This window comes from Meriones unguiculatus, chromosome 15, assembly GCF_030254825.1.
Source record: "Meriones unguiculatus strain TT.TT164.6M chromosome 15, Bangor_MerUng_6.1, whole genome shotgun sequence".
NCBI lineage: Eukaryota > Metazoa > Chordata > Mammalia > Rodentia > Muridae > Meriones > Meriones unguiculatus.
The window spans coordinates 67,215,152-67,242,470 of NC_083362.1; the positions used below are offsets into that span (position 1 = coordinate 67,215,152).

The 27,319-nt window shown below is 38.6% G+C and overlaps 1 protein-coding gene across 5 annotated transcripts in view; it reads left to right on the top strand.

The window, feature by feature from the left end:
• Positions 1-4,927: 4,927 nt before the first annotated feature.
• Nyap2 (neuronal tyrosine-phosphorylated phosphoinositide-3-kinase adaptor 2) overlaps positions 4,928-27,319 on the top strand; it is a 271,105-nt gene continuing 248,713 nt past the window's right edge. For 2 of the 5 annotated variants that reach the window (XM_060368703.1, XM_060368706.1), the window contains exons 1-3: positions 4,928-5,377; positions 5,742-6,227; positions 16,919-17,154. In XM_060368703.1, the coding sequence (XP_060224686.1) occupies positions 16,934-17,154 (221 nt within the window). In that variant the 5' untranslated portion in view covers positions 4,928-5,377; positions 5,742-6,227; positions 16,919-16,933. Of the gene's footprint in view, positions 5,378-5,536; positions 6,228-16,918; positions 17,155-27,319 lie in introns of those variants that run through there. The other 3 variants (XM_060368705.1, XM_060368704.1, XM_060368707.1) reach the window with 3 other exon arrangements.

Below are 27,319 nucleotides of genomic sequence, written 5' to 3' on the forward strand. Positions count from 1 at the left end.
GGATGCCTTGTCTGGCCTCAGTGGGAGAGTATGAGCTTAGTCCTGCTGTGACTTGAGTTACCAGGGTGGGGTGGTACCTCTTCGGGGCCTCTCCTTCTCTGAGAAGAAGGAGAGAGGGCATCAGGAAAGAGGCATGTGGGTGGGACTGGAAGGAGAGGAAGAAGGGGGCTGGGGTAAGGCTGTAAGGTGATTAAATAAATAAAGAATGAAAAATTTAAATACACTTTAAAAAAAAAAAGGAGAAGAGCATTGGTTTAAACAAATCAGCGCTCTGTGTCTTTCTTACCTTATGAATATCCTACTGAATATCAGTGTGTCCTCAGATGCTATAAATTTAGTCCTGTGAGCATTACTAGACTATGAATCATTATTAGTTGCTGAGTACCCGGGGCAGCCAGTGCTTAGAGCACACACAGCACAACAGTTCCTATAGGTTAGGAGTCTTCACTGAGATGCCTGCTGACATCTAAATTTTTGGAGGCAAAATAAAGAGAGGCAAATTGTTCTCATTGTAGGATATTGGTTGCTTCTAACCTCTCTTTTCTATCTTTCCTATCTTCTTCCTTCTCTCCTTTTTTCCTTTCCTTTCTTCTTCTCCCTCTTTTCTTTTCCTTCTCCTTTCTTTCCAACATCCATTTACTTCCTTTTATTCTTATCCTCCCATGATTTCTAAGACCTAGAAATCATGTTACACCATGCTCATATGCTCAATGCCATACTGTCTTTATTCCAACCACAGTATTCAAAATTGGAAATGTGTAATTTTAAAGACTATCTAAGGTCTCTTCTTTTGATGTTAAGTTCTCCTTTCCTTTTGGAAATTTTGTGGTAAAATTTGCCAGGTCCTTTTTTATGTTTGGCAAGCATATATCTACTTCTTTTTTTTTTTTCTTTTTATTGTTATTTTTATTTTTCCCCCTTGGAGTCTTTTTTTTTCATTTTTTTTAAAATTCTTTATTAATTATACTTTATTCACTCTGTATCCCCCCTGTGGTTCCCTCCCTCCTCCCATCCCAATCCCTCCCTTCCTCCACCCTCTGCATGCATGCCCCTCCCCAATTCCACTGATAGGGGAGGTCTTCTTTTGCTTTCTTCTGATCCTAATCAATTAGATCTCATCAGGAGTGGCTGCATTGTCTTCTTCTGTGGCTTGGTAATTCTGCTTTCTCCTCAGGGGGAGGTAATTAAAGAGCAGACCAATCAGTTCATGTCAGAGACAGTCCCTGTTCCTATTACAATGGAACCCACTTGGATACTGAACTGCCATGGGCTACATCTGTGCCTGGGTCTTAGGTTATCTCCAGGCATAGTCCTTGGTTGGTATATCAGTCTCAGGAAAGAGCCCTGTGCTCAGATTTTTTGGCTCTGTTGCTCTCCTTGTGGAGTTCCTGTCCTCACCAGATCTTACTGTTTCTTACTTCTTTTATAAGATTCCCTGCACTCTGCCCAAAGGTTGACCATAAGTCTCAGCATCTGCATTGATAGTCTGCAGGGCAGAGCCTTTCAGAGGTCCTCTGTGTCAGGCTCCTGACTAGTTCCCTCTTTTCTCCTTCTTCTGATGTCCATCCTCTTTGCCTCTCTGGATAGGAATTGAGCATTGAGTCTCAAGTACAAAACAAGGACATCTGCTCAACCATGTTTGCAGCAGCCTTATTTGAAATAGCCAGAAGCTGGAAACAGCCCAGATGCCCCTCAGTGGAGGAATGGATGCACAAATTGTTGAATATCTACACAATGGAATATTACTCAGCAATAAAAAACAAGGAAATCATGAAATTTGCAGGTAAATGGTAGGATCTGGAAAAGATCAGCCTGAGTGAGCTATCCCAGAAGCAAAAAAATGTACACAGTATATACTCACTCATATAGACATATAATATAGGATAAACCTACTAAAATCTGTACATCTAAAGAAATTAATCAAGAGGAAGGACTCTTGCATGCATCCACTTCTACTCACTGTTTTTAAATTGTGCTAAACAATGACAAAAAGAGTTAGTGGTGCAGGGTTTTTTGCTTTGTTGTTCTCCTTGTGGAGCTCCTGTCCCCTCCAGATTTTTCTCTCTCCCCCTTCTTCCATAAGTTTCCCTGTACTCCCAAGGAGGGCTGCATGAAGAGGACCTATGATTCCTGCTCAGATGAAGCCCATAGGCTGCCCAGTTTCCAAGTGGGTTCCCTAGTAAGAGGATCAGGAGTTGTCTCTGACATGAACTCAGTGGCTGGCTCTTTGATCACCTCTCCCTGGGGGGAGGTGGGGGTACAGCCTTGCCAAGCCACTGAGGAAGATGATATAGTCAGCTCTGATGAGCCATAGGGTCATTGGACATAGGGGAGTGGCATAGGCAGAGAAGAGAGAAGGTGGTTTGGACTGGGAAGAGATGTGGGGAGGGTAACAACGGGGATACAAAGTGAATGAATTGTAATAAATAATAATAGATACAAAATTTAAACAAGAGTCAGTAGCTTGGTTTCTACTGCTTATGAGCTGATGTGTGTGATACTAGTGAAAAGTTATTTCATTTACCTGAGGACTGTTTTCTCATACATGGAAAGAGATTTTATCCTTATTTATTGACACTCTTCTATAGTTTTAAGTGCATTCACCTAAACCTACTTAAATGATTAGTCATGATAAAAATATTTCCACCCCTAAAATATTTGTCATACAATCTCTTAATTTATTTAATTTTTTCATTATTATTATTATTTATTACAATTTATTCACTTTGTATCCTGGCTGTAGCTCCCTTTCTCACCCCCCTCCCAGGTCACAATCACTCTCCCTCTTTCTCCTTCCCACTCCCCTCCCCTCGTCCACTAATAGGGAGGTCCTCCTCCTCTACTATCTGACCCTAACCTATCAAGTTTCATCAGGACTGTCTGTATCTTCTTTCTCTGTGGCATAGTTAGGCCACTTTGCTGGAGGTGGATGGTGATCAAATGGCCAGCCACTGAGTCCATGTCAGAGACAAGCCCTTGCTCTCCTTATTAGGGAACTCACATGGAGACTGAGCTGCCCATGGGATACATCTGAGCAGGGGGTCTAGGTCCTCTCCCTTCATGGTCTTTGGTTGATTCATAAGCCTCTGCAGGATACCCTGAACCCACTTTTTTTGGCTCTGTTGGTCTTCTTGTAGAAATCCTAGCCACGACCAAGTCTTTCTATCACCCCTCTTTCCATAGATTCTCTACTCTCTGACCAAAGATTGGCTATGAGTAGCAGCATCTGCTTTGGTACCCTGGTGGGTAGAGTCTTTCAGAGTCACCCTCTGGAAGGTTCCTTTTCTGTCCTGGTCACTATCTTCTCCTACTTCAGATATCTATTCTGTTTGTCCTTCTGAATGAGGATTAAGCCTCTTCCCTAGGGTCCTCCTTGTTGTTTAGCTTCTTTAGGACTTTAGTCCTAATGATCTCCTTATTAAAAGAAAAAAAAAAAACTTTTAAACTTTGGCTCTGTGATGAAAGACAACTTTTACAAGAGCACTTTACTACAAAAATAATGACACATTAGTAAACCTCTTGATCACAGTATGGGAGCTGTTGCTAGATTGTAAGTAGTACTTGAGTCTGTTTACTGAGATGTGCTGAGATTTTAACATGAATCTGGTAAAGGGTGGGAGAAAGAGTATGTGGGAAAGACACATGTGATATGATCTCTTTCCTTCTACATCTATACTTTCCTCCCTTCTAGGTATCTGCACAATTTTCTATGGAGTTTCATTACACTACATGGGAATCCTGTTCTACTCAAAAGCTAGATACATAAAAGATAAATAACACAATATGTATTAAAATGTGTGTTAGAGAATACTGGCTTACACAGAGTAGTATACATTAAGGATACATAATGTGTTGATTTTATTTCTTCTCAGATACATATATGTTAATCTCAAAAAAAACCAGATAAAATATAGCACAGTCTTAGTTGTCATTTGTGAATTAGGAAGGTGAGCTGAAGACTACTGCCTTTTATAGTTTGTTGGTGCATAAAGATATTTTCATAAGGAATTACTTATGAATCTAGATGCTTAACTTTAAAGAAAGCAGCTTGTAATCAGAAGCTATTTATGATAAAAGTAACTGGGAGCAAGTGATTTGAAAAAAATGTAGAGGCCACTGTCTAATAATATGGATACAGTTTCTCACTAAAATCTATTTTATCCCACATAAAGCTTAAACTGCTTTCTTTATGTTAGTTTTCCAAAGTATTCCTTCATTTATTCCCTCATCAATTCTTCCTTTCCTACTTTCTTCCTATCCTTTCTTCATTTCTTTACTTCCTTTTTCTTCTTGTCTTGTCAAAACACAGAATAAGACTGGGGAATCATCATGTTGCACCATATACAAACAACATTTTTTTAAAAAAAAATCTATTTCCTTCATTTATCCTGAGAAAAGCAAGCTTTAAAAAATAGATTTGTCATATCTATATCTAACTATATATATATTTACTCAAACAAGTACATAAATATATTATGTATGTGTGGGCACAAGTATATACATCTGTCAATCACAGTGAATGTCATAAGTTATACACACAGATTCAGTGGAAAACTGAAAAAAGAATCCTGAGCCTCTTTGGGAAAGGCAAGAACTAGAATGACTTCACAGCATTTATGCAGTGATTCTGAAGGAGTTAGGAGCCCACATGCCATGATCACTGTATATTTGACTTTGGTTAAAACGTTGAAGTCCAAGGGAGGGAGACCTTTGTTCTGTGTGCCTGCACTGTGCATGCTTTTTCCAGGGGGGCTAGTTTTGTTCTCATGCCATGGGAGCAGGTGGCATGAAGCTGTTTTGATGAGGTTAAAAGGCTCCTCCCCCCTCTCTGCAAGCAGCAGCCTCAAGTACGTCAGCAGTAATTGTGTGCGTGGCTCTGCTGTGCAGGGTGGGTGGAGGCAAAATTGATATCAAATAAGGGCATCAAACTGGGATCCGAGAGTTCCGTTTAAGTTGTTGCTCATTTTTCATTAGCCCCACCAGGGTGAAAACCTTATAACTTAAATATCCTCCACACAAGAACAACAACTCTGATGGATTTAAATTTTCCTCTCCAAAAGGACTGATTTAGTGCTACATGGTGGATATAAATGAAGAGGTTTCTTTATCCTCTTTTTATTTTGTTATTGACATTTCAGACTTTAGATCAGTTAGAAAAAAAGAAAGAGGTTCTGCTGCTTGGATGTGTAGCCTTTAATGAGGATGGGAGCGTTGCTGCTTTTGGGGTTTCTTGCCATTTCTTCAGTCTTTCTTTCTCCCTTTCCCTTGGGCCCGGGGTGTGGGAACTATCCAAGGTACTAGGATGATGGCACCTTTGCTTTTCAATGCAGGCCGATTGCAGAAGCAGAGGAGAGAGATTACTGCTTATTTTCAGAAGGTACGTTCTTTGTTTCAGAATCCCTGATTAATCAGCAGCAGCAGCATCAACAGACTAAGGCAGCTGGAGAGAAGAGAGAAGCAGGAAGGGAGGGAGTTGGGAGGGAGGGAGGGAGTCGGCAGGAAGGGAGGGAGGGAGGGAGGGAGGGAGGGAGAGAGAGAGAGAGAGAGAGAGAGAGAGAGAGAGAGCACCAGAGCCAGAGCCAGAGCAAGCTGGTTGTCATGGGGGAGGGACGATGCTACCAGCTAGGTTTCTCCAAACGTTCTGTATGTATGCATCGAGAAAGAGCATCTTTGGGGCTGAGAGGAGACATTTAGAGAGGATGTGTCTGATTTTTTGTTTCCATGTATTTTTGTCTTCACAGAACATGATCAAATGAGGTACCTTAGCCAGCCTGGTGATTGCTTCGGGTCTTGTGATCATCTGTGTAGCAAAGTGGGTAAAATCATTCAGTTTCTTCCCTGCTGGACCTGGACGGAGAGGGGCTGTTCTCTCATCCCCACCCATTAGCTATGCCCTCTTTTCTCCGAATGTTGATTTAAGGAAGCAAGCACCTGTCTTCTGCCACTGCATCTTCCAAGCAAACTTTAAAGGGCATTATATCTCATAGAAAGAACATTGAAAATGCTCTGATCTCTAGTGACGAAGAATCTTGGATTTGACACTTTTCCCATCCAGATATAATGCACTTTAACTGAAGAAAAACTGAACTGAACCTACAAGTATATTTCTTATGGTGCTGGATTACTCATGCCGAACTGCCCCGAGACCTGCCTTGAGAGAGGGATCTGACAGACCCAAGTCACCTCCTGACTATTCCACTTAGCTCTCCCTGGGGACTTAATTTTTGGTATGTATCTCATTTCTTTTTCAGATTCCATAAGCATGCTAATTGAATCTATAATTCAAGGGAGGAAGCAATTGTTTATGAGATGGGATGGGTTTTGGTTAGGGTTACTTAATGCTGAAGTTCGCATGTTATATTAGGTGGAGCAGAAATAAAGATACGGCATGGGCATCCACAGTGTTAGTGAGCCTCTGGCTATTTTTAATCCCTCACCCACTTAGTGATTACCATGAAGATGTTAAATGGATTTTCATTAGTAAAATAAGCCCTGTTGAATTATTAAAAGAATCAGGAGTATTTCCATGCCATTAATTGGTATCCACGTTGTGCATGCTGCTATTTCTCTTAATTCCATACCATAAATATTTTACAACAGGCTCAGTTCACTGGTGTCATCAGTGAGAGCCCAGTTTTGCATTCTCAGAAAAAAAAAGATATACAGTGTACCAAAAAAAAATGCTAGACATACTTTGAAGGTAAAGCTGCTTATTTCTGGCTGATTCCAAATAGACATTTTCCAGAAAATGTGCTTTAATATCTGTCAATATTAGGAGAATTTCATTAGTCTTTACAAGATGTACAACTGCTGGAGAACTTTAGATGGACTTGTTTTACTTTGGACATGCACTTATTTATTGAAATAACTCTGTTCTAATTTCTCAAACTACTCAGAAGTATTTTCACTACTTACAGTGTAGGCATTTGCACACTTGGGAAAATTTTGCATTTGAAAAATGTTCATCTTTACTGAGAAATACTAAAGTTATTTTTGTACTAAAGGAATATATGCACTTTTTAAGTGTGGTAAAAACAGGTTACATGGTATAATTTTGATAGATTTAGTATCCATGAATTTATAATCAGACAGTATAAATAATGAATAGAGAGTAAGGACAAAAGTTAATCTCCCATTTTTTTCACATTTTGGATATGATCCAATTTATTTGATGTATTGTTAAGTGTCAACTTAAAAATTAATGAGAAAACATGAGCAAGACATGCACAAGCGATTTTGTTTTTCTCTGAAAAGTAGAATGTACTTTTGTCCAACTCAGAGAAGAAGGAAATTTTGTTAAGGACATTTAATATTTAGGAAATTCTGAAAACAGACCTGTGAAAAATACTGAACTTTGCAAGGACCAAGCATAGTTAGCCAAGTTCAATGGTTTGCAAAGTTGTGTAGAAGTGTCAAAATCTCAGAGAAAAGGATGGTGGCCATTGTTTAAAATCAATCAATTAGCCATAGACTCCCAACTCGATTTGGTGGCTTCCACTGTAGCTCCAGTCAGCACTTTATTACATTGACTGTATCTGCTTTGCAAATACTGCCTTGTAAGCGTCTGGAACCAATTGGCCCAAGGCTCCACAAAGTCCCTCAGCCACTGACTCTTTGCTGGAGTCCCTAATATTAGAGTGGATACAGGCAATCTTTTAAGACCTTTGGTGAAAGACACCATGACAGCCTGGAAGTCAGGGAAATGCCTGGTGTATGCTAGTGCATTTGTATGATTTCTGCCCACTTCCAAATTTGGGGGGTGGAGATAGTAGAGGAAAAACTCACTGCTAAGAAATCTGCTTTCTGAGAAAGAAGCAATCAACGCCTTTGTGGTTACTCCTGCAGGCTTTCTTGGTGGTAACTTCTTTCCCCATTTTGTGCAGACCAGCTGCATTTTGAGAACACTGAGAATGAGAATATGAACATGACCATTTGTGGAATGGGGGATAGGATTCCTAGCACAGATCAAAATATCTGGCACTAGTATTTGATAGTTCATAAGACTTTTATTGCAAAAACAATTTTTGATATAATTTGCATGGCTATGGGTTTTAACTGTGCTATCTAGTTTTGAAGTCCCAATCCACAAAGTTAGCAAATTTCCAATGTGAATTTGCATATCTAGTTAACATATATATGTGAAGCCTGATTACTACTTATATTTTCACACATAATGTGTGGTGAGTGGTTTTAGATTGGTTTAGGTTCGTGCAAATGATATAAAATGGTTTTTATACTGCTGAACAGTGCAACAACAACAAGAAAATGGTCAAATCATCTGGGGAAACTTGCACTGGACCCAAGCCCCCAGCATTCCCCACCTTAGGGAAGATGGAATGATGAAAATGAGAAGAAAAAGTCAAGTTTTGATAACTCAAATTCCAAGAATTTCATATAGCATTAAGATAAGTGCCCTTTGGAAAACCTAAAAAAAATTATTTTAAAAATAGAAACTAAGAATCTTGCAGTTTGCTCAAATAAATTGAAACATAAACAAGTGGAAAGAGTAAAATGTCCAATCTCACCTCAAGGCATCTAATCTCTCTATGCATTATGATGTTTTGGAGTATTACAAATCACGTTACAACAGCATAAAATGCACTTTACTTTATTCTGGTCATAAGATTATCTTGCAAGATTTGCCATGGCCTAAAATATAGAAATTCTTATGAGACTTTAAATATGGGGGAAACAATTCACTCCACATCAGACTGTTTCTCATTCTTACCCACTCAATATAGGTGGCAAAATTAAGATCAAAGAAGTTGTCACCACTCTGAATGTTGGAAAAGCTAGATCTTATGTAGAGAACAATTTCATTTTAAAAATTTTGGGTAAACAGTTTAAGAAGAAGAAGAAAAAAAAAAGCGGCAATGACCAGGAGACTAGTGGATTAGTTCAGTTAGAGAATGTGGGTATATATGAAACTCCACCCTGGGTCAGTAGAACTCTTAGGTACACCACAGGACTAAGTCTTACTGAGTGAGTGGAATCTCTAACAAACCTTCCTTTACAAAGTTGGAGTGTGGATATAGTCAAGCAGGAGATTATACTAATTGAAGAAGTGGTTCAGAATTTTAAACAAAGGGGAGAGAGATCCTTAGACAAAGATGAAAAAGAAGCAGACAGCCTGAATATTCATTTGACTCTTTTTGCGTGACATGTCTCCCTCACTAGCATGTCTTTGAGGAGCTCAATTTCTCCATGAGTTGGTGCCATATTAAATAGACTCTGTGGACTGACAAGACACAGTGGATTTCTACACTGGTGGAGGGGAAATACCACATAAGCGTGTGATCTTGCTGGAACTTCCATGCATCTATTTTCAAAAGTACTCCCATTTAAATTTCTCTTTAATGCTAAGTATTACATAATGCTTTTTTTTTTTTTTTTAGTTTCTTTGCAGAAACTATCAGCTACAAAAGAAGAAAAAGAAAATAGGGATTTTCCTAATTTTATGCTTTTATCAATTTCATTTGTACATACATGACTTTTGCTGTATGGGCTTGGATAATGATAGCTTTATTTATGCAGGAGCATTTCTGAAGCATTAATAGCACTATCAGCTCTAGATTCAGCAGTGGCAAGGAACAATGACGGCTGCATTAAAAAAATATATATGTAGAAACCTCAATACGAAGTTAAATGCTAAGCTTATTTCTTTTGTCGTTGGTAAAAATTTAATCGTTGTATTTTGGGTATGTCAAGTCTCAAATTTTAGGAAACTTCACAGTATTACACACTCCAGCCTTTGAGAAGGGTGTGGTCAACAGGTTATATGTAGTAGAGTGAAAGAATAGCATAACACGAAAGCTGAAAAATCGCCACCCGCTTCGCTATTCAAGCCCACGTCATTAGCTCTGTAAGATCAGACATGATTGTAGATATAGTAATCTAAATGTTCAATCTAAATATTTCCAGACAGAATCTCTGGAAATATACACTATACACAATATACACACTATAGAAGCTTAGGAGGGCATACAGTAAAGGCCCTATTTTCGCTCCGTATTACATGAGATTCTGAACTGGTTATTTAACTGCATCATCAGAAGAATCCTTGATGATAAGTTTTAAATTCATCCATGAATTACAATAAACACATACACAGAACTGCACTACTTGGATCGGTGCTGTGGCTTCCAAGTGGCGCATATACACTTTTAGAACGAAGACACAGTGTTCCAAGAATATAGGCAGGCAGCAAAAGTCTCTCATTTGTTTTACACAAACAATGGGTGCACAAAATTATTGTTGTCCAGAGGAAGACAGAAGCACCCTTTCAACCTTATGCACTCTGTTGTTGCTATATCTAATTTGAAGCCAAACAAGGGAGGTAGTTACTTTTTGTGAAAAACACTGAAGATGTTACCTATAATACAAAATGCAGTTGCCTTTCAACAGTGTATCCTAAAACACCAACTAGGTAATTCACTGTCTGTTTAAATAGATTTGCAATTCAAGAGTCAGGAACTACAACCAGGTCATTGATAGGCTAGACATAAAGCGTGCCTTACTCAACATCTATGTGATTCATAACAATGCATTCTGAAAACACGTTTATGACTTACTGGATTTTCATGCTCATTGCAGCAAATGGTAGTAGTTGTAACAAGGTAGACAACACGGAGGTCAGGAGTTCAGTTTTCTGTTGAAGCTGTTCACTGTGAGAGAGCTATGGTTTGTTCATCTGAAAAATGTCCTTCAGCTTGAAAAGGCAAAGTTGGAAGGTGAGAGATGAAATGAGCTTTGTGGTCCATACACCATAGTGCCCTTGATTTTTTGTTGTTGTTTTGCTTGTTTGTCTTTGCTTTGTTTTGTTTTGTTTTTAGATTTGGACAATGGGAATGGGGATGGATAAGAGTCCTGATTACATTTTTTTTGCTTGTTGTTGTTAGTGAAGAAATTTGCTAACTCCCAATTTGACCCCCATGTGAACAACTATGGTGAAGTAAGTGGTATGGTCTTAAATATTCTGCCTAGTTGTTTCAAAGTAAGATTTGTCAAGGAGCCATGTTGTTAGATATTATAATTTCCGAAGTTAAGAATTGGAAGAGTATGCATGATGGCTCAGAGGTAGGGCACTTATGTGTGGCCTTAGCACCTGAGTTCCATCATCTGATCCTACAGGTGGTAGGAAAAAATGGGCTAGTGATAATTGACCCTTAACTTCTACATTTCATGTTATTGCAAGCATTCCTGGACACACACACACACACACACACACACACAAATATAAACAAACATACATATATATATATATATATATATATATATATACACATAAATAAAATCAACCGATAATTATTTTTAAAACAATCTTAAATTAAACTACAACGGGAGGTAGGTGACAGATGGCTCACCTGGTAAGGACGATTGCCACCAAGCCTGACAATCTCAGTTAGATCCTCGGGATCCACATGATAGAACAGAGTAGCCAATTTCCTCAAGTTGTCCTCTGACCTCCACATGGGAGCTATGGCACCATATACCCCTCGATTAAAAATAAATCTACAAACTAATCTAATAAAAACATTTAATTTTAAAAGAGTTGGTGAAAGGCTCTGCTAGCAGCACCACCATTAGGTTACTTGAAAACATGTACGTTTTTAAACTAAATCCTCATGATATAGTCCATTTCAACCTTTCATTCTCTTAATTTTAATTTTATTTTTATTAATTACAATTTATTCACTTTGTATCCCAGCTGTAGCCCCCTCCCCCTTCCCCTCCCAATCCCACCCTTCCTCCTTCTTCTTCTCCTATGCTCCTCCCCCAGTCCAATGATTGGGGAGGTCCTCCTCCCCTTCCGTCTGACCCTAGTTTATCAGGTCTCCTCAGGACTGCCTTCATTGTCTTCCTCTGTGGACTGGAAAGACTGCTCCCCTGTCAGGTGGAGATGATCAAAGAGGCAGCCCATGAGTTCAGAGCTGTCCCTGTTCCTATTACTGGTGAAATCCTCTTGAACACTGAGCGGCCATGGGCTACCTCTGTGCAGGGGTTCTAGGTTATCTCCATGCATGGTCCTTGGTTGGAGTATCAGTCTCAGAAAAGAACCCTGTCCCCAGTCTTTTGGTTCTGTTGCTCTCCTTGTGGAGCTCCTGTTCCCTCCAGGTCTTTCTATCTCCCCCTTCTTTCATAACATTCCCTGCACTCTGCCCAAAGTTTGACTATGAGCCTCAGCATATGTTTTGATACCCAGCTGGGTAAAGTCTTTCAGAGGCCCTCCAGTCCTGTTCCCTGTTTTCTCCCGCTTCCTATGTCTATCCCATTTGCCTTTCTGAGTGAGGATTGAGCATGTTACCTAGAGTCCTCCTTCTGGCTTAGCTTCTTTAGGTGTAAAGATTTTAGTATGTTTATCCTATATTATATGTCTAATATCTGCTTATGAGTGAGTATATTCCATGTGTGTCTTTCTGCTTCTGGGATAACTCACTTAGGATGATCTTTTCTAGTTCCCACCATTAGCCTGCGAATTTCATGATTTTCTTGTTTTTAATTGCTGAGTAGTATTCCATTGTGTAAATGTACCAAAATTTCTGTATCCATTCCTCTGTTGAAGGACATCTGAGTTTTGTCTAGGTTCTGGCTATTACAAATAAAGCTGCTATGAACATGGTTGAGCAATGTCCTTGTTGTATACTTGAGCATCTTTTGGATATATGCCTAGGAATGGTATAGCTGGATTTTGTGTTAGCACTATTCCTAGTTGTCTGAGAAAGTGCCAGATCGATTTCCAAAGTGGTTGTACAACTTTATTTTTTAAATGTAAAGTGAAGCATAAAAGTATTAGTTAATGCCAAACTATAGAACTGGATATGATTTATTTGAGATTTTTAGAGCACATGAAAAAGCTTTCACCTGTGCCTACAAGACTTCTTCAGAGCCTTATACATCAGTTACTAATTTCCATGGGGACCAACAAACAAAATACTGAGAGCTCAATAATTAACAAGATGCTATTCTTATTTAAAGGACCACATGTAAATGTCGAGAAGTTATACCTATTTATCCTCAAAAAGAATAGAAAGAAAGAATGCATGGCCAGCTGGTGATGTAAACAGTACCAGAATCAGATGAGAGGCAATTTTTCATTCTAGTCTTCCACTACAATGTGACATCTAGAAGATTAGAATTTGACATTCATCACTGTCTTGTTTGTAACAGCTGACCAACAGGATCTTAGATAAATAGATGATCATATGACCTCCTAGAGGCATGTATGGGCACATACATAATATGCAACCCATTTTTATAGTGTGAAATTTGAATTGATCATATGGTTGATTTTCATCTAAAAAATTCATGTGAATTAAAAAATACCTATCCCATGTATAAATATTTCACAATAATATTATTTCACATTATCACAAAACAACAATAACTTAAGTGCCATATAATTTGGAAGGGCATAGATAAAGAGAATTAATGTTCTGAAATTGTCAGCCAACCTTGTTAATAATTACTAAATGTAAACTGTGTAAGAATCACTAGGGTTGGTGGGAAACTTCAGCAAAATAAATAACTAAATCAGGGAGGGGCATTCGTGAAGAAGGGGGAGGGAGGGTGGGACCGGGAGGGGAGGAGGGAGGGGCTTATGGGGGAATACAAAGTGAATAAAGTGTAATTAATAAAATTAAATTAAATTAAAAAATAACTAAATCAATAGAGCCTGTTGGATAATCATGCTTCCTGCACCTGGGAAAACTACATTTTTGCTGGAGGGCAGAGTAGGAGGAATCATTCTAGCCCGGGGTGTTACCTCCAGCATGCTTATAACTCTGAATTGGCTTGCTTAACTTAGGCAAGATTAATTGTCATGAATTTAGGCTGGTCCTCTTTTAGCCGGGAGTACCTGCTGTGGATACTCTTGATGCAAGTGAATCCCTGATAACGGCGATGTTTTAGTTAGCCAAAGGAGACTTTCTCACATTTCTCTTACCAAAATGGAATTCATTCATACTAGTAATTTTCTTCTCTTCTAAGTGTCCACCACTTAAGCATGTAGGCTGATGGACTGATGGAAAAATACAGTTCAATTATATTATAGAGTTGGAATTAAAAGACTGTGCAGCTTTAACCCACTGGAGCTTGGAAATCAAACAAAACGCAATTAAAAATTTAACATAAAATTCCAGAGCCAAAAAACAACTTTCAGTTTTTTTTGGGGGGGTGTATTTTTTTATTTTATTTAATTTTATTTATTATTAGTTACATTTTATTAACTCTGTATCCCAGCTGTATCTGCTCCCTCATTCCCTCCCAAACCCTCATCTCCTCCCTGCCCCTTTCCAAGTCCACTGATTGGGGAGGACCTCCTCCCCTTTCATCTGATCCTGTTTTATCAGGTATCTTCAGAACTGGCTACAAAGTCCTTCTCTGTGGCCTAGCAGGACTTCTCTTCCCTTGGGGGGGGGTGGGGAGGTCAAAGAGCCTGCAACTTTTAGTTTTTAAAATGTCAAAGACAGGGAAATAATTTAAGTTCAGCATGTGATTCAAATTTGGGTTAACCAGTAGCTAAAAGGTTAATAAATTATTATATGAGTGAGATTTTCATAACTACAACCCAGGTTATAAAATATGATTTTCATTTCAGAATGACTATGATATATACTTAAAAAGAAAACTTCTTGACTTTTGCAGTAAATGGATAGACTGTTCAACATTTCTATGATATTTAAAGAATGAAAGTTTTTGTTTGCTTACAGCCGGAGTCTCAAAACATGACAGACATATGCCACATGCACTCTGTCAATTTTCTACATCACAGTGAACAAGAAGTTAAGAAAGCCTTATTAACGTAGAAGATTATTGTTTTATTTTTAGGTAGTTTTGTTCTGTATTGTTGCTAGGGCAGTTTTTCAACCTCATCTTGAATACCTGAAAAGTTCTTTAGGACATGGTGATTTTTAAGACTTTCCTGTCTACCCATCCATCTATCCATCCATTCATCCATGTACACATTCATCCACCCATCAAACCACACAGCCACTTCACATTGAGACTGTTGCCAAACTTCTTCCCTAACATTCTCACACTATTGTCACACTTTAATGTTCATACTACTGTTTAGTTCCACGCTGAGTTCTTCACCAGCCTCCCTTCTAGTAATCCCAAGTGATGGGAGCTTTGTTGTTCTCACTTTACAGCTGAGAGCTAGGTAAAAGTTCCATGTTTTAAAATGTGGCTTGATTTGGCTTTGATTTGTCCATCGTCAGTCACTTCAGCTTTTGAAGTGCTTACACTTTTAATTGACAGTTCTACAGTGATATCAAAGCTACTACTGAAAGGCTGAGGACGTATATGGTCTTGATAATACACAATATGTCTCATAGTAAATTATGATATAAAACAGTTATAGAGGTCCATTTTGAAAGTAACTCAGGGTCACAAGAGACCACAAATTAATAAATGTGTCTTTCCTTTATTGCTGTTGTATTTTGTATGGACATTTTAGATTTATAAATTTCCCATTTATGTATTTAAAGAGAAATGGAAGTCAGTTTTTCTCCAGCATAACAATTTTAATTTTAAAATACATGGAAATGTCATTATGATAATGAAAATATGAAAATTGGATCTATGATATTGCAACAACATATTTTGACAAACAAAAATCATGACTGTAATTATGTATAACAAATATTTATCTTTAGATACGATATTTGCATTTTCACAGGTGGCAGGGGACAACTGTGGTTCTTTGTTCTGCTGACGTTGTTGCTTAGACGAAGCATTTGGTACTCAAGCACCACTCATTTCATGTTATTTCAGATACTCTGGGCACTTGTAATTTCTAATGAGACATTTTCCTCAATGGAAAACTTAAATTAAAATGTGTAAATCTTAATTATTTCTATAAAATTCAGCTTCATTCAAGGGAACATACAGGTCTAAAATAATATGAATGGGACATAATCTTTTAAAAATTCTATTATATTCATTAATGGTGTTCTATAACAACTTTATGCCCAAACTCACCATCACGTAAATGCACTTTTAATATATTAACATATTTAGAGTGTAGGAGAATATGAAGATGAGCACCTGTGTGCCATGGTGCATGAGTGGAGATCAGAAGACCACTTGGAAAGCCAGCCATGTTCTTCCACCATATAGATTCTGGAACTTGAATCTAGGTCACTGGTCTTCCCAGCAAGCTCCTTTACTTCTCCTTTATCCACTGAGCCATACCTATGGCCCTTACCTTAAACACTGAAACTCTCCAGAGCTACATATATCCTGAGGAGTCTGGCAACTAACTGGAAGTTTGGTCTGACAAAATTTCTTTATTTTGTTTTATTTTTATTTTTTTATAATTTATTCATTTTATTCCAACTATAGGGCCGTACCTCATCTCCTCCCAGTCCCACCCTCCTTACCTCTTTCTTATTATCCCTTTACCCTAGTCCACTGAAAAGGGGAATTCTCCTCTACTGCCTTCTGACCCTAGCCTATCAAGTCTCATCAGAACTACTGGGATCTTTGTCCTCTGTGGCCTGGCAAAGCTGCATAGCCCAGGGGAAGTGATCAAGAGCAGGCAACAGAGTTCATGGCAGATGCAGCCCCTGTTCCCCTTACTCAGGAAGCCACATGGAGACTGAGCTGCCTATGGGCTATACCTGAGCAGGAGGTCTAGGTCCTCTTTATGCATGGTCGTTAGTTGGTGCATAAGTCACTTCAGAGACCCCTGGGCTGAGATATTTTAGCTTTGTTGGTCTCCTTGTGGAGTTCCTGTACCCTCTGGGTCCTTCAGGAGCCTACCATAGAGGTCTTCTGAATGGCCCCACCCCTCAGGGGATAAAATCATGCTGAGACTCAGAGCCAAACTTTGGGGAAAGTGCAGGGAGTATGACAAAAACCTTAGTGACAAAATTTAACAACCTGACTAAGGGTATGATATGTTCTCAATCTACAGAGAACATTCGTGTCAATGATACCTTCCAAGATGATGAGCGCTAATCCTGAAGAAGACCCTTTGGACACTTTTCTGCAGTATATTGAGGATATGGGGATGAAGGCATATGATGGCCTGGTCATTCAAAATGCGTCTGACATTGCTCGCGAGAATGATCGCTTGAGAAATGAAACAAATATGGCTTACTTGAAGGAGAAGAATGAGAAACGGCGAAGACAGGAAGAAACAATCAAATGGTAAGTACAAGCACCGCACTCTATGAGGGATCTACAGACCCTCCCAAGACTGTGTTGCTGACACCTGACCAAGAAGGGGCTGGTCAGAGTCTTGGTGGAATACATAGTGAAAGGGACACCTGGGCTCTACCAAAAGCTCATCCGTGCTGGTGACAGATCCTGGCCTTCGTTAACAACAGTTACTTGCCTGTGCTTTGTGCATGCAGAGGTACAGATGGGATGAGGAGAGAATCCAATTTTCTCCTCATCAAGGCTTGTGTTGAACAACCACTTGGTAAAAGCACCAGGGAACATAGACACATTTTTTTTTTTTAAACAGCCAGCGTTTTATGAGAATGTCCACCTTTAATGGCCTACGTTTATGGTTCTTACCTTAAAATAGAGTTCATCTGCTTCCTACAATATGGCTAAGACCAGCAAATAATTAGATATGCATGAGCCTCTGAAGGCAGTTGGAATCCTTGGTGTATGGTTCTAAGCAATTTTATGGTGATTACAACTCCTAGTTTGGTACCTAGGGTCCTGAGTTTGTTCAAACGGAATTGCTTTCATGATGTAACACCTACTAGTAACAAACTAAGAGCTCCAGAGTGGAATTTTTCGAATAGAGGTAAGGCTCCTAGTGAGTGCCCACAAAAGAAGGACACACAACTCTTGTTTTGTTTGTGTTGTTTTGTTTTACAGAAAACTAAAACAGGATTGTTTCCTGGCTGTGTGTGTTTCTGTGTGGTCACATACTGTGCTTTATGGAATCCTGTTTTTACAGTCGAATTGATTTGCCACGTTCAAAAATTCAAAATGTAGATTACTTCTTTCAGTTATCTGCATGACTGGATAGTGATGGGATCTTAACATAGTTCATAAAAGATTTTCCATCTAATACGTTATTCACATACTATCCCCAAAGATTATAATATTAAGAAAAATGAAAATATTTTTTCAAGTTAAATTATTTAGGTTGTAAACAGGCAAGGCAATGTGGCACAAAACTAATAATGTAAAGAAAATGTTTTATGTGTTAGAGAAAGATGGAGGGAGGAGAGAAGAGGGATGGAGTTAAGGAGCAGGGAGGGAGAGAGAAAAAACTAGAAAGAGATGTTTTAGAAGACTGTTTTGAAAGAATATACTGTTTTTCCTTTGGATTATTAAAATTTTATTTAGCTTAATTTAAAATTGATTTTTTTTTTGCTGGAGTATGCTAAGTAGCCTTTTTATACTACTTTGCCCGTGTATCGTCTCCAAAGGACTTCTGCATGTATATGAATGTTTTACTTTAATTTTGAATGTTGAAGATTTAAAAATTCAAAGCAAATATGGATTACATGACTTCTAGAAAGTTATAGTAGAATAGTTCAAAGTTTTGTAATCTTGCAGTTGTGAATCAACAATTAAATATTTTGTGAACATATAGAATTATTTATGGCAGCATCATGTTGGTCTCTCAGAGCACCAACAGGTACACATTTGTCCCACTAGCTTCCATGTTTCATTAACAACCTTCAATAGGTTTCTGCACAAATATCCAAACACAGTGACAACTGAGGTGGCTAAATTTTAAATGCTTTTACTGACGTGCTTAGAGAGGCATGAAAAAAATGGGGTGGAAATCTGAAATCTAAGGCACTCAAGAAGCAAGTATCTAAAAAGGTGGAGATACATTAAAATCCTGTCACTACATGATGAGTGATGTGTCAAAGATGTGGTTATGTGAACTTGAGCTCATTTTGCTGGACTAAGCAGACTACTTTCTAACACTACATTACAAAGCACAAAAGATAGCTCAGATCACTTACTAAGCTGAAAAAGGTGAAAATGGTTTGCATGACCTCCATCTTACACATTAGACTTAAGTCTAGCATATCTTGATAATAGAACTTAAAAGCACATATAAATCAACTCTCCTGTTTAGTTCTAGTTCACCAGAACTAATGGTGGTTGGTGCGGTAAAATCGGGTAAAGTAGCTAAGTCCTGGGCACCATATGAGCAGACTCGGGCATTGAGTACAGAAAACGAATGACAAGGAGCTTCTGGTTGGTCTGCTGTTGGTCACCCTGTTGCGTGTTGTTATTGCTTGAACTAGCAGGATGGCATTTCAGCTTAATGAAATGGCAAAGACTGAAAGTGAAGCAAGGTTACAGCAAACAGAAGGGAATAGGAGCTGACTTTGATGTGCAAATGTTGAAAGGCCTTTTACCTGCACAGGTCTGAGATTCTGGGTGGAAGGTTAGATAAAAGACACAGGATTTTGGGTAGAGATCAAAATAAGAGTTCTATACTGTGAGAGTGAGAATCACCTCAACCTTCCCATTGGTTTTTAAATCATGAGCTTACAAGACAACAAGGACGGCTAGGACTTAAATCTTAAAATGGTCAAAAGTCCAGGAATATGCCCCAAAGCACCAAAAAGCTCACAGGATGAGGACAGTGTAAGAAAGAACCCAACAGGCTTAGTCAGGGAGCCTCAAAGGAGGACTGAGCAATGTTGGAACCACAGCATTAATTCTTGCCCCATAATGGCTGCATGTTTTAGGAATTAAAAGATATAGAATGTGTCTTGCTATTTATAATTCAGTTCTTCCTTATTCAACCCTGCCCAAAATCTTTTTCTGGAATTCTAGTTTAATGTGTAAATATCTTGGAAGTGTAAGAAGCCCATAAGAGCCCAAATTTTGTTGAAATTTCTCCAAATCACTTTTCTTTTCCAAAAGCAAAGCCCATGTGAAGCAAAATGGCAAAGATGTCTTAGGATGTGATTGGGGAGGGCTTGGAGAGGAAAAAAAAAGTGAACAAAGCCAGCCCAGCAATGGTTCTACTGGAGGAGGTGTCTATAAGCCTCCCTCACTGCATTGTGAGGGGATGGCAATCAAACAATCTTCTATAGGTACCATAGCGATTTCCAAAGTTGGTTTTATTTTGTGCATATAAGGACCAGTGTCGTGGGTGTATGACCATTTTCAAATGAGCGTAATCTTACTCCAGTGTGTGCTTTTTCGACCCACTTCAACATTCTTAATGAGAAATGACCATTATTTACAAAGTCTATCAACTATGTTTTATTCAAACAGGCATTTGAGGGTTTTTAGGATACCGACAGAAACAGAATGTTCATATTTTAAAGCTAATACACACACACACACACACATTACCTTGCAATTAATATCAAGTAGAAAAAGCTCAACAAAGGAGCACCATCTACTTAATTAAAATTACTTCATCTTTCTGCTAAATGCCTTCAAAATATATTCAGTTATTTAATATATGGGATATAAATGCCAGAAATTCTAAAAGGCAGCACATTTGACCTTGAAAAGGCATTGATGATAATTCTCTGTGAAATGCGCCAGTTGCAATTTCAAAAATGTGCAGACTGCCAAGGCATGCTTAAAACATGGAAATAGGATTTCATGCGATTGACTTTCTGGACCACATACTGTTGAAATGCCTTTTGTGCTCGAGCTGGGGAGTTTAACCACGGAGCCCTTAGACAAACAATATCCTCCTGGCTTCCTCTGTGATCTAAGTTGCTTAGGTTTTCTGAGCCCAGTTCCTTATTTTTAAACTAACTTGAGCCCTTGCCACTATTAACTTCCTTGTATCTTCTTCTCTATCTGTCATATGGGATTTACTGAAAAGGCTTGCTGGTGAAAAAGAAATACCAAATAAAGGAAAAATGATGTTCTTGGTGCTTCTCTTAAGAGTTGTAATTGATATTTGGTAAGAAAGAGAGAAATACTTAAAGAATTGATGGAGAATAAAAACAATTATTTCAGTGGCTCATTGTCTATGCTACTTTAAATCCCACTGGCTTTGTGCAGGCACTAGTGAGTAAGATTTATTTATATTAAGTAGCCCATAAGTAAAATAAGTGTGCAAAACTACCTTTCAACAATATAGCTCATTCAAGATGGGTTAGAATATCCTACATGACCGTTATTAAGGAGAAAGGTGAGGAACCTAGTTTGGTGTTCAGTGTATGCAATTATAACCAATAAGAAGAAAGGAAATGATGAATGACAGACGCCCTGGAGGGTAGTAGCTGAACACACCTCTGAAAAAAGGCTTTCTTTAGAGGCCCTCTGTTTATAAGTAATCCCTTGTTAGGTCATCAAATAAGGACATTCACTGAAGAACACGAACAATCAAAAGACCATTTTGGATGCCACAGGTACAATGGGGTTCTGGGAATCCTTTTAAGCAAAGTTCTTTATGAATTCCGGTATTGGTCCTCACACCACCCCATTTGGTTGTTTTGAAAACAGTGTGAGAAGTACACTCTAAATAAAAGGCGAGAAGAGAATTCTCACATCTCTTCAACTATGATTTTTACTGTATGAACGCTTTTGTTTGTTTTCTCTTAATGAAAGAAACGCTGCATTAGCAAAATTTCTTTAAACATTGTGAATCTGGAAGACAGCTCTTGACTTCAGCAAACTGTTTCTGACACAAAGGACTACTTAGGCTGATTACCAGTACCTCTGTCCCCTGTGGATGCCCTCAGGGGATCTTTATGAGGTTATATTTCCTCTTTAAAAGTGACACTCAGAAATGGAATTAGATTACACGTGGCTCCCTTTAAAATGGCATGCACATTGAACATTGGTGTGTGTTCTTGAACACTGTGTGGACTTGGGAATCAAAGGACTACTACAACCTTTCTTGTGCTTTGAGGGAGAAAATGACAATAAGAATAAACACTTTAAATTTACTTTTTAATTTGCTGGTTCGCTACTACCTTAAAAGAAAATAGTTGTGATACTGAATTTATAAATCTGTCCATTTTATTTACATGGACCCACAGTTACACAGAGAATGCCTCTCAGAGAACTATGGTCAGTTATACAAATAGTTTGGAGTTAGTTTTGGCTTTTGGAATTATACTCACAACATGATTAAAGACACTGTGGTTGCAGAGAAAATGCATTGACCTGCATTTTGTGAATACTATACCTACTCAGTGTAGCATGAGCAGCCCCTCACTCTGGTCACATATAGCTCTCCTCAATGAATTTGTTCTAACACAGGCATGCAGTGATGCAAAGTTCTCTATATTTGTAGCAGAAAGAAGATTAAAACCATAATTTCATAAGCAAAGTGGAGACAGATAAATGAACAAAAGTCCAGAATCACAAGGCTCTACAGCTAGCCCTACAGTATAAAGAAATTATCTACAGGTAGTTCGAGGATAGCCTCCGGCTAGGCAGTGCTTCTAGGCTTCGAAGAGCATTGGCGATAAGCCCTTGGCCTTATGCAGCTTGTCAGGGCCCAGCCTGCCATGAATCTGTTGATCTGATCTGATGTGAGTTTCTGACCTAATTTTTACTGTAGGTCTTAGTGTTCAGGCCGAGAAAACAAGGTTAATGTGTTGATACAGAGTGAGATTAAACAGCAGACACTCTCATAATAACCCTCTGTAATTTTGGCTTCCTCTTGTGAGTGTGATTAATCCAAACCACTTTTCTATTAATCATTTCAGAGTACCACAAGCTGTTTCACCTGTATTTTGGTGTTTAAAACTGTATCTAGATTGTCTTTTTCCGAGTTGAATGAGATATACAAACAGGGTACAAACGTAGATACTTTCCCAAATATGTAGGGCTGGTTTTTATTTTTTTAATTCACAGAAACGCAAAACTAGAAGAAGAAAAAATCACTAACCAGTCTTGCTCATCCCTAGGTGACTATTTACTAAGCCGGAAACCACTTCTACAATGATGGCTATACTTACATATCAATTTATTAAAGGTTTTTCAGTGATGGTGGTGGAAGTTAATATTGTCCAGTATCTGAGAACACTGTTGGAATAATGCAAATGATATTGTTTCTGCTCTCCCACCTTTTTCAGCAAGGGTCACCCCCTGTCCTAAGATGATTAATATATACGTCACAAACCATTGACTTGTGATTTACATGATGCTAATATTTGTAATGATGATGGCCAAGGGCCCTACTTAGTCACCTGTCAGCACAGATTAGAGCCCACGAGAATGGGGCCTTTCAGACCCGTTGTTTAGATTTTGCCTGTATCAGGTTCTCACAGACTGATTTGGGAGCAACTAGGTTTTCTGTTGTTACTACTTCAGTTATATCCTGGACCTAGCACTGGCTTTATGCTTTAAGACGATCAGTATCTGTCTGTATCTGAAATAAATAGACAGATGCTAGCAAGAGGAGGGGCTTTTTAGAACACAGCCACATCCAGATGGGGCAGTTCCCAGGATGAATTCTTCTGATGCAGAGGAAAATTGCTGTGTGGAACGGACTTTTGGACCCCCAATTCCAAGAGACTTCAAGCACCACCACTGCAAAGGTGAAGGTACCCTTTTCTTAAGGGGTAGAGCTAAATTATTTATAGATTCTTATGGGGCTTACCATTTCTTATCTAAAATTGTTTTGTTTCAGGTGAAAGCTGTGGGAGATATTCTCAACCTTTTATGTAAAGATGGCTCTTATAAATGTTTAAAAATAACAAATATCGAAAAGGAATTGTTGTAGAAATAGAATATTCATCAGGGAATTATATACATTTTTCAGCTAAATGTGAAATAGCTCCTGGAGAACATGTCTAATGTAATGAAATTGCCAGAGTAGAGCCTAAACATGCTAATAAATTTGCCTCTGAGGCTTCGTTCCAAATTTGAGGTTGCCTGAATAAAATGTCTGCATTACAAATGTATGGGTTACCTTAACATTAATTATAATCGTAAGTTGGTAGAAGGCAGATAAAACCTTTCTCCCATGAATTTTTGCTGGGGATATATGCTTTTAGTTAAAAGTTATTCTCAATGATGCTCATAGCCAGCCTGCCAAGATGCAAAGGTGGAGGGGGCTAGTCGCCCTCCCTTTGTCTTCAAAAACATGCACTTTCAACAAGACGTACAAGCAAGGTGTTTTAAAAACACAAAAACAGGCCAATATTTAAAATCCATTATTTTAATTAGTAAATTGCATTTTAGCCTTTGGTTTGGGGTTAAGCAAAGCACTTAGAGTATTTTGGTGTTAGAATAAGAAATGAAGTGGCTCAATGAAATGAAAATTAAAATCACCAAGGAGAGGTGATTCTCTATCAGGCTAATTAGTATGTATTTGTATCACACAGCTATTTGGTGTCTATATTACTTTTTTCATTTTTCCATTATTGGGCATCTTTTATGTCAACCATTACTCTCCATACCTAGGTGAAGGCGGTGACAAAGTTGTCAAAAGAAAAAAAAATAGAGAGAATTGCCTTTGAGGCATTGAGAGTGCAGTTTAAAGGAGGTTTCTCAGGCCATCTCAGGTAGCCTGTCACATACGAGCAAAGAACACGAAGGGAGGGAGGAAGCCATACTGTTAGGGACTGCAGGGACACAGGGATACAAGGAAAGGGACGCTAGGAACAGAGGGCACTACCGTGAAAAGAGAGGAAAGTCAAAGGCTTGACTAGAACACTGCCCATCACCTGTGGAGAAGGCTAGACAATCAGGTCAGGATGGTCGGCAGATGGCCTTGCAGTGACCTTGGGGTAACTGACAGGACTTTACTTCAGAAAACCTGGCATGGAATGAGAAGCTTCTGGGGTCATTATAGTTGAAGAATGAGGAATCTGACTCAATAGTTGACAAGTTGGCCTTCTAGCTGCTCTGTGGCTCAAAATATTTTAAAAAATAAATAAATAAATAAACAAGGAGAGGGGCAGATACTCGAGCTGTAGTTGAGGGAAGCCTCTGGCCTGGAGATGAGGAGCTGAAGTGAAGTGAAACTGTAGACCTTTTTCACAGGTCAGATAGGTCAAATGTGTGTCAGATTTGATGTGGGACGTGATAGCACCATTCAGGGGTGATAGTAACCTTAACTGGGATTGAGAAGACAGGATAAGAAGTAAGTTAGTGACCAAAGATGTCATACATATTAAGTTTTAAGTGACCACTGGGCTGCCAGAGTTTTAATAATATTTGTATTATTTATGGTTCACTTTCAACAATTTGTAGGTTTAAACTTGAAAACTTTTGTAGAAATGTCAACATTTAAAATGTTTACAAAATGCTAACAGGTACATGAATATTTGTATACATATAAGTTCAAGGAAAGATTGTTATTCATTATTATTGTTATGATGATGAAAATATTGGACATAGGATCTATCTACTCTCCTCTCATTTTGTCAATGTATGATACAGAAATTTCACTCAAAAAAATCCCTTATGCATCTTGGGAATGGAAACCTATATTCACTGAAGAGCTAATGAGGGTGAGCTTCTACATTAACTAGAACAAATAGACAATTTCCAGAGGAATTGCTTTTGTGTGTTTATTGGAGTCAGAGATCTTGATTCTCAGAGCTTTGGGATCCTTGCATAGAGGGACTTCTCATGGAGGTTAAAGCCAAGAATCCTAATCCTGTAATTAAAGAAGCTAGATGAGACATAGATGGAGGCCTGCATGACACTTGACATTTTCCAATGAGAACAATGCCTTTAGGTTTATAATAGATTCAATCATTATTACCATTGGTAGTGTCATAGTCATTTGGCAACTGTGGAGAAATGAATTAGTCTGCTAGTCTGCTAATTGATGTATATAGGACACAGTCCCTGGTATAAGGTCTTTTGATAAACCTATAATTTCTACCTCATTGCAAAGAGGAAATTTGGAGCCCTGCTGTGGATGTAATCAGAGTGAAGCATAGCCTAACACTGTTGAAATTTGAGTGTCTAAAAACAACATGAGATGAGGGTCTTTCCTTGCTAGATTTAATGAGAGCCGTAGAAGGCTCTTCACGTCCTCTTAGACTTACTCATTTATTCTTTATTGAGAAAAAAATATATTTGTCTTGTTCAATCGTTAAAAGACAGAGCAGGGACCTGCACCACGTGGGGTTCACTGGATTGCGGGGCAGCCAACACACAGCTGCCTGGAGCTGGCAGGCCGGGTTACTACAGGCAGTATTGTTGCTGTTGTCATGATTGTTTCTGTAGCCACCATTTTCCCTTCATCACATTAGGCTGCTCCATTATTCATTACATACAGCTCCACATTCAAAGATGTAACACTTCCACGGAGGGTGAGAACCAATAAAGAATTATCTCTGGTTTGGGCATTAACAAATGACAACGCAGCCAAAAGCATCCACCTGTTTCATCACATCCATATACTCTGTTCTTTTCCCTAAAATTCTCAAAAACTCTCCCTAAACTTTGCCTGTTTCCCTACAATGCAGGAGGGAAAAAAATTAGTGGTACAGATAGATTCAACAGGATTCAGTCACTGACAGGTTTGAGTCTTATTAAACTGAAAGTCAGGAGAGGATAAACTGTCTCTTGTGGGGGTGTAGGTTTCTAACATTTGTTAAACCAAATTGTGATGAACTTGCTCAGTGTGGTAATGTAACAATCTAACACAACACACAGTACTGTGCAATCTGCTTGTCAATATCCACGCATCTAAGAGGGATGACCTTGAACATTTTCCTTCCCTGAGTATGAACAGCAAATATTTTTTGCTCCTTTAATGGAATTGTCTTTTTTTCTGTAACTTTTTTTTTTGCTACAGCTAAGGAAAATTCATTAACCATGAATTATGAACATAAAATAACTACCACATATCTCAAGAGCTCACATCTAGAATGATGTCTTTTGTACTTTGCATTTGGGTTCCTCTTCTGGTGAGAAGTGCATTTTCAGTAGCAAAGTATAAACTCCTCCCAAGACACACACTCTCTCTGTCTCTCTGTCTCTCTGTCTCTCTGTCTCTCTCTCTGTCTCTCTCTCTCTCTCTCTCTCTCTCTCTCTCTCTCTCTCTCTCTCTTTCTCTCCAAGTGTTTGAGGATACTGGGCAGGCTGGCCCTGCCTTGTTTCCAGCTGTCCTCTACCTGGGAAAGAGCTCTTCCTGTTTCTTTCTCTTTGGTGCAATAATTATAACTCAAGCATGTCCAGCATTTTTTTGTTTTTGTTTTTGTTGACAAAGTATACCAGACATACATGGAGAAACTTGAGCTACTTAAGAATTTCCTGGGGGGTGGGTACGCTTACCTAACCAAGATGCCTGTTATAGTTTTTTGTTTATTTGTTTGTTTGTTTCCAAGACAGGGTTTCTTTGTGTGTAGCCTTGGCTGTCCTGGATTCACTCTGTATGTATACCAGGCTGGCCTCAAACTCACAGAGAATCACCTGCTTCTGCCTCCCAAGT